The sequence below is a fragment of the Staurois parvus genome, unplaced genomic scaffold, assembly GCF_062004578.1.
Source record: "Staurois parvus isolate SC_StPar_1 unplaced genomic scaffold, SC_StPar_1.0 ptg000205l, whole genome shotgun sequence".
In the NCBI taxonomy this organism is placed as follows: domain Eukaryota; kingdom Metazoa; phylum Chordata; class Amphibia; order Anura; family Ranidae; genus Staurois; species Staurois parvus.
The window spans coordinates 1,480,001-1,492,099 of record NW_028318001.1 but is presented as its reverse complement, the minus strand read 5'-3'; the positions used below and the strand labels follow the sequence as shown (position 1 = coordinate 1,492,099).

The 12,099-nt window shown below is 39.8% G+C and overlaps 1 protein-coding gene across 1 annotated transcript in view; it reads right to left on the bottom strand.

Annotated features, from left to right (window-relative positions):
• Window positions 1-12,099, bottom strand: part of LOC149461322 (chloride channel protein C-like) — a 198,428-nt gene that overhangs the window by 16,683 nt on the left and 169,646 nt on the right. Inside the window, exon 16 of the mRNA XM_089678476.1 lies at window positions 4,865-4,955. Within this exon, the coding sequence (XP_089534602.1) occupies window positions 4,865-4,955 (91 nt within the window). The remainder of the gene's footprint in view (window positions 1-4,864; window positions 4,956-12,099) is intronic.

The following is a 12,099-nucleotide window of genomic DNA, read 5'->3' as shown; positions in this document are numbered from 1 at the left end:
TGAGCTCATGAATTACAAGCCCCAAGAAACCATGGAGGCAAGTGGTGTTCTAAGGTAGGGGGTATATATTAAAAAGCCCGGGAAAGAGTTAGGCTGTTTTGCCTTCGAGCGTGGGTTTGGAAAGCTGCTCTGGGGAAGCTGCAGAGAGGGAGGCAGAGAGGCCTAGGTATCTGAAACAGCCACTGAGCTGCCAACAGAACTGTTTATCCTGTACATCATTGAGGTTCTACATTGCTGCTCTGCCAGTGATTACCAGCGAGGCTATGCATCCAGTTCACCCTTCTGTTTTGGCTCCACAGCTTATTCGGGTATCACAGAGACTCCAGTGCACACAGCTCAGCAAACTGAATCGGCTTTACCATACATCAGATTGTTTCAGGGGTACAAGCGCTTTTACATTCTGGGCTGGACCTGCCACATCAAGAGGGTCCCTCCATTACTGCAACCTGCTGCTACAACCCAGGGAGCTGGTGAGCAGGTCATTGATCTATCATTGTTCTGTTGCTAACACAAGACATATTGTGAACAAAGCTGAGCCATATTCACATTCTCACAGTTTATATGAATTTATCAACTACTGTGTTGTCCTGTCTGGCCGGTTGGCTGCTTTTGACTTCAACCTTACACCTGGCTCAGTCTATTGTCCTGCACACTAAAGTACAAGTGTATAACCATCCAATTCTGCCCCAAATTACATCAACAATCTTGTCTTCAAATATCACCCAAACCATACTCTCCACTCCTCGCACAACCTCCTGCTCTCTATCTCCCTTGTGTCCTTTTCCCATGCTCGTCTCCAGGACTACTCCAGAGCTTCCCCCATCCACTGGAACTCTCTACCCCAATTTATCACCTACTCTGCTCACTTTTAGGTGATTTCTGAAAACCTATCTCTTCAGGGAAGCCTATCCTGCCTTCACCTAATAATGGAATCTTCTATTCCATTATTAGGTGCGTGTATGCTGCGACTATTTGAAATAGGGCCTAGGTCTAGCTTAGCTGCGTGTATGCTGTGACTATTTGAAATAGGGCCTAGGTCTAGCTCCCCCAACATCCAGCTTAGCTGCGTGTATGCTGTGACTATTTGAAATAGGGCCTAGGTCTAGCTCCCCCAACATCAGTGCACACATACCGTGTAGCTCTGAATATTTTTACTACTAACTCCTTTCTGTCTGGTGTTGCACATTTAGTGGGAAAGGTTATTATTTATGCCAACTCAGTTTAAGTCAAATTTCTTCAATCATTTGCATATATATTACTGTCAAAATTGTGCATTAATCGTTGCCTATACCCTGCGGTTCAAGCTGGAAAAACTGCAATACTCTGTATAGCTTTCATTCAGAGGATCAATACTCTGTTGCTTACTGAGCACTCTTGTGCTTCACTTCACTCTCTCAATCAACATTGACTATTTTTAATCCTTATACTGTTAGCATTAGTAAATACATAGGAAAGTATATCATATTTACTTATATTAAACTACTGTTTATGTTTCCTCAGTTACTTCCTGGTTTCTTGCCTAGGCAAATGATGTCATACAGCCTAGGAGTCTTCTGGAGGGGAGGAGGGGTTTTCTTAGCTAGATACGCCCTCCTGTTTTCATGCCTGAACTAAGGGCAGATGGATTCCAGGATGTCAATGCTACATGAATCATCTGCCCTTACTCAAGATGGCCATGACCAGAAATACTAGGAAGTGTTTTTCAAAGTGATTTCTCAGCAAAATAAGGTATGGAGACATCAATGGATGGAGGAGTTTGCTTTGAATATTACAAATGAATTAAATAGCACTTTTGCTTTGTGGTGCTCAGATGCAGTGCAGTTCCACTTTAGTTTTAAGGTTGACCAGCAAGAGTTATAGAGCTATTCATTGCTTTCTGTCTATAGTGGTATAACATGAAGTGCCAGAGGGGCTCAGGACTTTCTCAGGGTTGTGGCAAGAACAGAGGACCCAATATAACTAGCAGCTCCTGCAGGGGTAGCTCTACATGTATGTGAACTTCCTCTTATGTTCCTAGAACAAAATTGAGCTAGGTTGAGCACTGCTTGGCCATTCACAGGAAACTTTGTATTTCAACAATATATACAAATTTTTTTCTGACTGGATGAGGTAAGGTATGTGATGTATTCAGCCCTCCTCTCCACGTCATTCAGTAAGAAGTGGCAAGGTATTCATTGATGAAGTACAATACTTTCTGTAAATGGCTGAGCAATGCTCAGCTCTACTTGATTTTGTCCCGGGAATGGTACAGGAAGTCCCCATGTCGCTGCTGGAACACTGCGCAGTATACTGTATGTAGCTGATGCTTAGTGAAGGTAATAGTTTGTCTGGACTATCTTGGTTCAAACAAACTGTTTAAATCCAAAGGATGCTGGAGTTAGACTTTAAATGTTTTCTGAAAATGAAAAAAAAACGTTTTCATATGGGCCTAATCAATTTCATTACACATAAGCTATAAAGCTGTTTTGAAAACGAAATCTACACATTGTAACTGCATAGGTCAGAAATAAATATATTTGTATATCTGACATGGCCTTGCAATGTTCATTCTGCATTACACATAGAAGCATCTTGCCTATTGTTCTGCTTTTTCCCCCAGATGTTTCCCAGATGAAGAGAAGAGAGGCTGGAAAGCCTTGAGTCTTAACTGTACTTACATTTTTACACTAGAAAAGCATGGGTCAAAGCGAACCCAAGGCTTTACATGACATTGTCTGCTGGGGAGATATCCTCCCAGCAAGATGGTAATAGTAGCGCAGTCCAGCTAAGGGACTGTATGTAAGCAGTGAAGTAGGAATACTGAGCACACCTCAGTGGAGTACTTGTGTACACAGTCATTTACTTCTCTTTACATAAAATGTAATGCCTTTTCAGATACATTTTACGCAAATCTGTACTACTGTCACACTAAGCTGGGCAAAGATTTTGACTTTTATATGCCTCCCCAGAAGAACATGCTTACCTATCTTTCACTCCCCTGCCTCTCTGTTCAGCTGCTGGGAGAGAGGAAAATACACAGTTCTTGTATAGTTGCTTGTATAGTACAGGTATCTTTAAGCACTGGTACATGGGGAGAGTCCATAGCCCGTGTAACCTACAATTGGGATGACTTAGCATACACAGAGTATTTTATCCTTCTCCTGGCAACTGAATGGAGCAGAGGGAGAGAAAAGAAAAGGTGAGTACGTAGTGGTGGAGAAAGGGAAATTGAAGTGAACCCCCAACTTTAATGAGATGGAAAATTTGATAGCATGAGCAAGCCATAAAATAAAGCTGCCATTATTATATGATTTCACTGTAAATAAATATTTATTTTTCTTCTTACTGATCATATGTTTTTGCACACATTAAAGTTGTACTTGCTTTTATGTAATTGATAAAAACAAGTGAAAGGTCAACTTTAAAGCAACCATAAATACTAAGTATATTTAAACTTAAAAAATGAAAGACAGAATCCCTTATTGGGCTGCCAAGAATACTTCAGACCGAGCTAAAAACAGTCTTCATTGCATGCCATAAAGTACCCACACTCAGTTGTTAAATGTAAATCAACTAAACCTAAATAAAGCTTCATGTCAGCTAGGAGTAGCAATTACAAAGTATTATAGTTTTGACTATAACAAGAAGATTAAGCACCCATAAAACTTTGCTGGTAATATTTGATTCAGTGTCTCCAGTGATAAAAATGAGATGCTGTAGAGCAAGTCAGATTCCAATCAGTGAGGTAACAATAGCCGTAGCAGCCCATAGAGCTGCTATGGGGCCTGTGGTAAGAGAAGGGCCCCATTGAGGAGGCTGTTACAGAAGACTCAACTACATATAACCCTGTATACCCAATGCAGTAAAAACTCCCAGAGAAGTGCGTATTACAGTTATAGAGTAATTGTGTTCAACAGCATTAAAGGAGAAGTTTGGGATAATAGAGAAAAATAATATTTATACTCACCTCTGTGTTGCAGCATAAGTCCGATGGTGCAGCTGTCCCCCACTGGCTCTAAGCCCGAAAACTAAGCACTCACATGACCAGTGAACATTCAGTTCTTGGTCCACTCTGAGCAGAGAGCAGTGACTATCAGTCACTGATCCCTGCTCTGCCCTTCAGTGCTCACCAGGATTGGGAGGAAGCAGATGCAGCTTTCTTCAGCACTTTGTCTTCATGTGAGTGCATAATCTCAAATCTTTTGTGATATTATAAATGTTTTCTTCTATGTGTTTCCTTTGTCTTTCTCAGCCTATCTGTCTGGTATATGCCTGTTTGATTGGATCCATTAAATAATCCTTTATTGGGAGTGTGCCAAAAGGGATGGTGAAGGTTTCACAGAAGGATTGCACGTTATCACTTTATATATATTAATATCTGGACTCTTTCTTTTATTTTTTTGGGACTGATTTATCATGAACACATTTATGAATGTTACCCTGTCATGGTTTGATACTGAATCACTGGAGGAGTGGTTATGTTTTGTATTTTATCATTATCATTTTTAATGTAATATATACAAATTGTTTTAAGAGCTTTTGCACTACTCAGGTTTTATGTTTCTGGAGCTCAACACTTATTATAAAGCATTACTGAGGTGCTTTTTAACTTTGTGCTTGCAGCTTGGTGAGTTAACCTAATCTGTGCACGGAGTTCATCTGTGTAAAAATCTGTAATCCTGCACATTAAAGAAAGAAAACATGTACAAAAATATTTTAGTGCATTGTATATATTAAGATGACACAATGGTATTGCTGTTTTCATGGCTTATTATTTTTTTTTCTGCACTGCACTGTGCCCTCTTATCTCCAGTATTTTATTCAGTGGTTTTGAATGTTTTGAGCATGGGCAGGTAATAAAATAATCTCCAAGTACAGAACTCACCTGCTGGTACTGGAGTACAGTCCTGAAACCACTATCATCCTCTGTAGTTTGGAATACGTGACTATTGGAAAGCAGCATGTACAACTCCATCCTGTATAAAACAAAAATAGGAATATTAAAGCAATTGTAAGCCTTCTTTTTTTCATTAAAATAACAAGAATGTTATACTTACCTGCTTTGTGCAATGGTTTTGCACAGAGCAGCTCCAATCCTTCTCTTATGGGATCCCCCGCTGGCACAGCAGAAGCTGCCTCCTATGGTGGGCACTCATGCAGGCTTGCTCCCGAGCCACGCTGTATGCATCTATGCAGACACACAGCCCTGCTTGGTTCCACCCCCCCCCACTCTCTGCTTACTGGTATTTACTGACAATGGCAGGAGCCAATGGCTCCCGCTACTCTCAGCCAAGCCTGTGAGAGCCAGGAGAGGAGAGAGGAGCTGCTGTATATGTGCACAGTGCTAGACCGAGATCTGGCGCAATTCGTTTATAGCACCGGTTATGTGCAGTTTATGGGGTCCTATATGTATGTATTGGTAAGACATCTGGTATAGCACACATTGATTTTCACAAGCACAGTTTTTTGTTTTTTCATTTGCACTTATTATATTGTATATATATTGTTGAGCTGCATTTTTTAATTTTATTTATGGTTTACATGTGGGAACACATTATATGCTAGCTGCACAAGTTCTTTAGGAGATCCATAGCGCTGAGGGTTTTCTATACACATTGCTATGAAATTGAGCATGCATGAAACAGGTCACAGCGGTTGCTTTCGGATCTTGTGCGTTTACAATAGTCTCTGTAATACATTGAAGCTTTTCTCTCTATGCCATCCATGCTCTCAGTATCACAGTGTAGCCGAAACGGGAAATGTATGATGTCATCAACAAACCCAGATATGTAACAGCATAGGCCGTGTGCTAAAACAGCAAAGCTTCATGTGGTGGCATACTGCTTCTGGTTTAATTCCACAATGTTACCGTATATATGTATACTCTAGGTAATATATTGTAGACTCCATACTACAAAAAATCTACAGTAATCAAGTATTCTGTATGAGTTTTACATCATACAATGCTCACTTACCATCCTCCATCCAGTTTAAACTGTGTGTCACGCACATTGACAGTGCTGTTAGTGCTCCTCCTGATGTACAGGAAGGTACGCCATCAGCAGAGTGGAGTCATTTCAGCGTTACTTGATCTATAAAGTGTTTGTTGGGGGGTCTTGTGAGGGCAGTGGCTTGCACAGACCAGGGAGCTGAGGTTAGGGAGCATGGACATGGTGTGCAAGGAAGTTCTTTCTTTTTGAAAATTCTGTCACTTGTACAGAACAGTAAAGGATTCAAATTGTTTTTCAGAGGTGTTACTGTACCTTTCCATGGAGAATACGTGATTTATGCAGTAGGTAAGAAAAACAGACAAAATCCTTTTTTTTTTATCCTACATCAATTGTTCCTGTTTTAATATTTGCTATGCAACTGTGTTCATTTATCATGATCATTGTGGATTAGGGAACAATTATACCCCAATTAGTAAGCTTCCACTATGGATATACATTTGTTATGCAACTTAAGCACATTTTTCCTATTATACTCAGTTTTCACTGGTGGTTGTGCAAGGACAAATTTAACATATATACAATACTGATATATTATTCGTGTATATTTCAGGTATGGTTAATTTTTTGCTAAACTGCAGAAGTTGAAAAAAACCTGTAACAAGTAAAAACATTAATTCATCATACCTGTACCAATTCTCTCACCAATTTTCTTTCTGTGACTAAACACTGATACACACATTTCTGGCTGATGAGCTGTGTCCTTCATCCTGTTACTACTCATGGTGTATTAGGAGGCTCCCAAAACCTGTAGCTGCTATAATGCTTCTTGTGAACTGGGTTCAGCATTGCCACCAGTTTGTTTCATATCTGTAAATTAGGATTCTTTCTGTGTTAGCCTCCTGGTTTTCAATTACAATGTAATCTAGCAGTCATTACTAGGGTGGTAGGGTAAAGGCACAGAGATTTCTGGTGCACTTCTCCAAAGTGGCCACTGGTTGCTGCCAATGTTTAGGTCAGGGACCCTGTAGTGAGAATAGGCAGTGTAATTACCTAAGTAGCCACTAGAAGTCCCCAGAGTAGTGAAATGGATGTACCATAGATAGTGATAAAGTGTCATCCTGTACAGGACAGTGTGGGACATCTTGGGTAGAGGGCTGGCAGGAGTCTGCCTGGCAAGTTGATCATGGAAAGCATGGCGGTCCAGTTGCGTCATGAGGCACAGCATACACCCAGCCAATCCCATCAATCACCAATTGGGTAGCAGGTTGGCTAATTGAGTATCAGGTTCCTTTGCTAGGTTCTCAAGTTACCCAGGGCACTAGGATGGGAAGAATGGTGGTGAGATAAATATAGGCAGGTCCAAAGATTGGAGAATTCTTTGGCAGTTGAAGATAATGCAAACTAGAGAAGAAAAAAAGTGAATATATTGTAGTTTGCAGTTCCTTAGATGTGGAAGATGCATTTGTTTCTTTTTCAGACTAGGAACATTTTCAGCAAGGAAAAAAATACCTGCTCTTACCAGAAATGTAGTGGTCTTGGCATTTCCTATGACCTGAACAGAAAGCTCATATAATGGTATCTTAAAGTGATTTTCTGTAAACTACTAATTCACTTCCTCCCATATAATAAAGATGAAAAGAGGAAGACTCATTTGTAGTCCAAATCAGGAGGTCAGTCTAGGTGACAGCTATGACTTCCCCAATAGATACAATGGAGTGAGCAAGAGTAGCTACCCAGGGATTGTAATTGTGATATTCACAGGATTACCAGGTGTAAATAAAGAAAAAATATGAAAGCAGCAGTATATTAAAATATACTTTTGGGTCTAGTTACGCTTATTCAGCAACAGGAATTTTATCCACTACATGCTCTTGGCACTGTACATGGTATATTTATTATCTACAGGACATATTTACCTATGTTACTAGCCCCGTATCTCCCATTAAAGCTAAGGAAAGTCTTTAGATCCAGAAGGCTGGCGCTCACTGTTTCCTGATCTCAGTGCAGCCATGTGCAAGGTCATTCAACTGCTGTACTCCAATTGCCTGTGTCCTGGATTCGGGAGAGCAGAACAGAGATCTAAGCCAAGCAATAGCCGGGACCCCAAAAAGGTGGTTGCAATTCCAAGCAGATTTCCCAGGGATGTCACAGCCTTCAGGTTGGGTCTTACTCCCCCAAGAACAAGAGGCCTTCTGCTATGCCCTCCTGCCCATTTATACCGCCCTCAGCCCCCTGCTGGTCACCTGCCACATTGACCAGGGATTGGCTGGGGGGATATTAACATGTAGGCTAGGGTCATATTCTCCCACCCACTATGTCACAGGGTCCCCTGGGAGACAGGGAGAAGTAATTGAGCCCATACCTTCAGAACCCAGAGCAGATCTAACTAATCAAATAGTTTTCTCCCTGGTTACAAGGAGGCCAAAAACTAAAATTAATAAACAGTAGTCTAATGGGGCACTACATATAGCATACAGCACTGTAAGACAAGGTTCAGGTGCAATTTAAAAGAATCATTGGAAGGGGGCACATAGTTCATTGCTTTTTACTAATAACATATGTCACCGTCTTTCGCTGAGCAGCACTTAGTGTAGAAATGGCTGCCTTAGGTATTCCCCTTTTATCATCACTGATACTATCTATGTGTACTGTATTTTTAGAAAACCTGCCAAACCATAGTGTAATAATAAGTAATAAGTATAATGTGAATTTGCTCAAAAATGTCAATATTTTAGCTGGACACTGATCCACTTTTGTTTCTTCACTGTACATCGTACTTCAAAATTAAAGCAACTCATTTTAATAAAAAAAATATTCATGCAACCAAGACCTTTCACATCCATGTATCTTAATGAGATGCAAAGAACATATTTACATAATTCCAAACCAAGATCTAAGATGTCTCTCATCTTAGGAGAAGGCATTCAACTTTCATTATTACATACAGTGAAATTTCTATTACACTAAGCTGGGATCATCATTCTTTAGTCACATAGTTAAGCTCAGAGCATGACTACTATAAAGAAGTTTATAGGTTGACAGGCATATATTTCAAGTCTTTGCAATATCTCAAAAATGCAAGAACAGCTTGTAAACTGGAGGTTTATGGTATGTGACATGCTTTATTGGGAGACAGGAGCAGAAAAAAGTGAAAGTTTGTATTCTATGGACCACAAACTTTTTACCAGTATTGCTAAAAGCATTATAAAGATGTTCCCTTTTTCTGATTTGGAAATAGTTTAAAACAGCAGTTACTTGCTTCAGCAGTTTTGTTGCTTGGTAATGAAGTGCACTGCTCTAAGCAACTTCCATCGAGAATTACCCAAAGTGTTTTAGGAAACGCAAGCACATTTTGGCTACTCATAAAAGCATATGCAAACATAAAAAGGAAACTGAATATTTATGATAGAAATATAAGAATGTCACACTATTCCGCAATATATCAGATCAGTTACATTTGGGTCAATGTCAAATTGTATCTCTTTATAACATTGACAATGTCATATGTAAATATCACATCATCTAAATCCTGCTCAGCACATCATTAGCCGTAATATAGCATATGAAGTATTCCTGGCATGTCATTATGACACAGCAGAGTGTCGGGTCACTGCCTAGGATATAGTTCATGTCGGTGACATTTTGCTTTCTCAGTTTCATTCTAGAAAAGATGAAGGGGATTTTTGCTTATAGAAACCCAATTACCTTCCTGACTTTGAAACAAGTTCACTGCACTAGCACTTCCAAAAAATGCACATAATTGCATAATTACTATTCCTGTGTCCATCTATCATACAACAAAGTAATTAACCGACACATGAATAGATGTATATTCTAGGGCATTAACTGTGGAAGTTGAATATTTTTACTTTACAAAAACATTCTTTAATCATGAGTATAAAGCCTTATCCTGTTATGATGGGAATCAGGAATATATACAGGTCTGAAAAATAAATGCATACTGATTATACACAGGAAAAATCTACAGAATGTTTATGCAGCTTTGTTGTGTCTTTCACTTACTTTCTGCATTTGAAAATATCAGATCCTGGGTGCTGTGCTTATTAACATGCTTATTTTAAAAATAGGGGCATATTTATAGAGCAGTGGATGTTACATTGACCAAACATTCACTGCGTGTGAATAAATGACTGTCATTTAAAACATACGCACCAGGAAGCAAGCATAGCAAATTTAAAAGGTGGAACTGCACTCCATAAAAGTCAAGGTGTTGGGTTTAATCAGTATACCTGGCTCCAAACACAGTCCACCCTTTGGCCACACCTGGCTGCCGCATTTCACTTTCACCCCAACTGGGATTATTCATAGAGATAGATACCTCTATGAATAAGGCCAATCTGGATGAAATGTGTAAGAGGGGCAAGGCCTAATTTGGGGACTGTGTTTGTAGTCAGATATAGCAATAAACTCAACAGAGTGACTATTATGGAGTGCAGTTCTACTTTTCAATTTTGCCCTGCTTTTTAAGCTGGATGAATTCCTATGGACCAGCAACCAATGCAGTGAAGAACCTGAGAAGCATGTGTGGGGGCTTGAAGTTCTGCAGTTTTTATTTCTTGAACCACTAGATGCACCAGGAAGATTCACGTGAAATGAAAGTTTGGTGAATGACACATTCACTGCTTTATACTGTATATATAAATCTCTTGTGTGTTTGCAAATGTGATAAAGCTATATAGAGTAATTTAATCTGTAAAATATAAATCCAATTTACAGGCTGTCCTAGACACACCTAATGATTGGGAAACTACATGCTAAATAATACACCGTAGCTCCTAAATTTCCCTCACTTAGAGGACTGTTCCTCTTTTAAGACCAAGTTCCTCTGTTCATCCTCAGTTGGCCCTTTTTTTGGTTTGATGTATACATCTCTACACAAAATACGCTATTTAACTACCAAAAGTGTTATGCTGTACTAAAATTTTAACTGCTTCCATATCGCCCTATTGCAGAACAACTGCTACAGGGTGGCAGGGCTGTGCAAAATCACGTATATATACGTGATTTAGCATTTCCGGGTAGGGGGCAAGTGCATGCCACCCTATCCGTGCCGCCATTGGAGGCTACAGATGTCGATCACCTGGTCCCAGCTGGAGATTCCCCGCCGGCACCCGGTGATCGCTGAGGAACAGTGACAGCGGAGAGACCTGTGTGTAAACAACACAGGTCTCTCTCCTGCCAGCAGTAACATGCCGCTGTGTAGTTCTCTGCACAGCAGAGAAATACACAGTAGCATGTTTACACAGTAAAACACACAGCACATACAGTAAAACATAGCACAGCACACAGTTAACATTTTGATCGCCCCAGATGTTAACCCCTTCCTGCCCAGTGTCTTTAGTACAATGTCAGTTCTTTTTATTAGCACTGATTACTGTATTAGTGTCATTGGAATGTCAGTGGCAGTTAGTCAGTTCCCCCCCAGTGTCAAAATACCCGCCGCAGTCCCGCTACAAGTCGCTGATCACCGCCATTACTAGTATAGGAAAAACAAATTTTACATTCCAGTATATATACCGCCATTTGTAGATGATATAACTTTTAAGTAAACCAATTAATTTACATGTATTGGGATTGTTTTTAGCAAAGACATGTAGCAGGAAACATTTTAGCCTACATTTATGATGAAATTTTATTTTTTTACATTTTTTTACTAGACATTTATTTCAGGTACTTATATAGCGCCGTCAATTTATGCAGTGCTTTACATATATATTGTACATTCACATCAGTCCCTAATCCTCAAGGAGCATACAATCTAAGGTTTTATAGCAAAAATCAAAAATAATTTTTTTTCAAAATTGTCAGTCTTTTTTTGTTTATAGCGCTAAAAAATAAAAAATGTAGAGGTAAACAAATACCACCCAAAGAAAGCTCTATTTATGGGAAAAAAAGGAGACAAATTCAATTTGGGTGCAGCGTTGCATGACTGCTCAATTTTCATTACAGAGTACAGTGCATCGCGGTGTCCAGTTCGTTATAGTGTACAGTGCATTGCGGTATCCAGTGAGTCACAGTGTACAGTGCATTGCAGTGTCCAATTGGTTAGTGTACAGTGCATTGTGGTGTACAGTGCGTTACAGAGTACAGTGCATTGCGGTGTCCAATACGTTAGTGTACAGTGCATTGTGGTGTCCAATACGTTAGT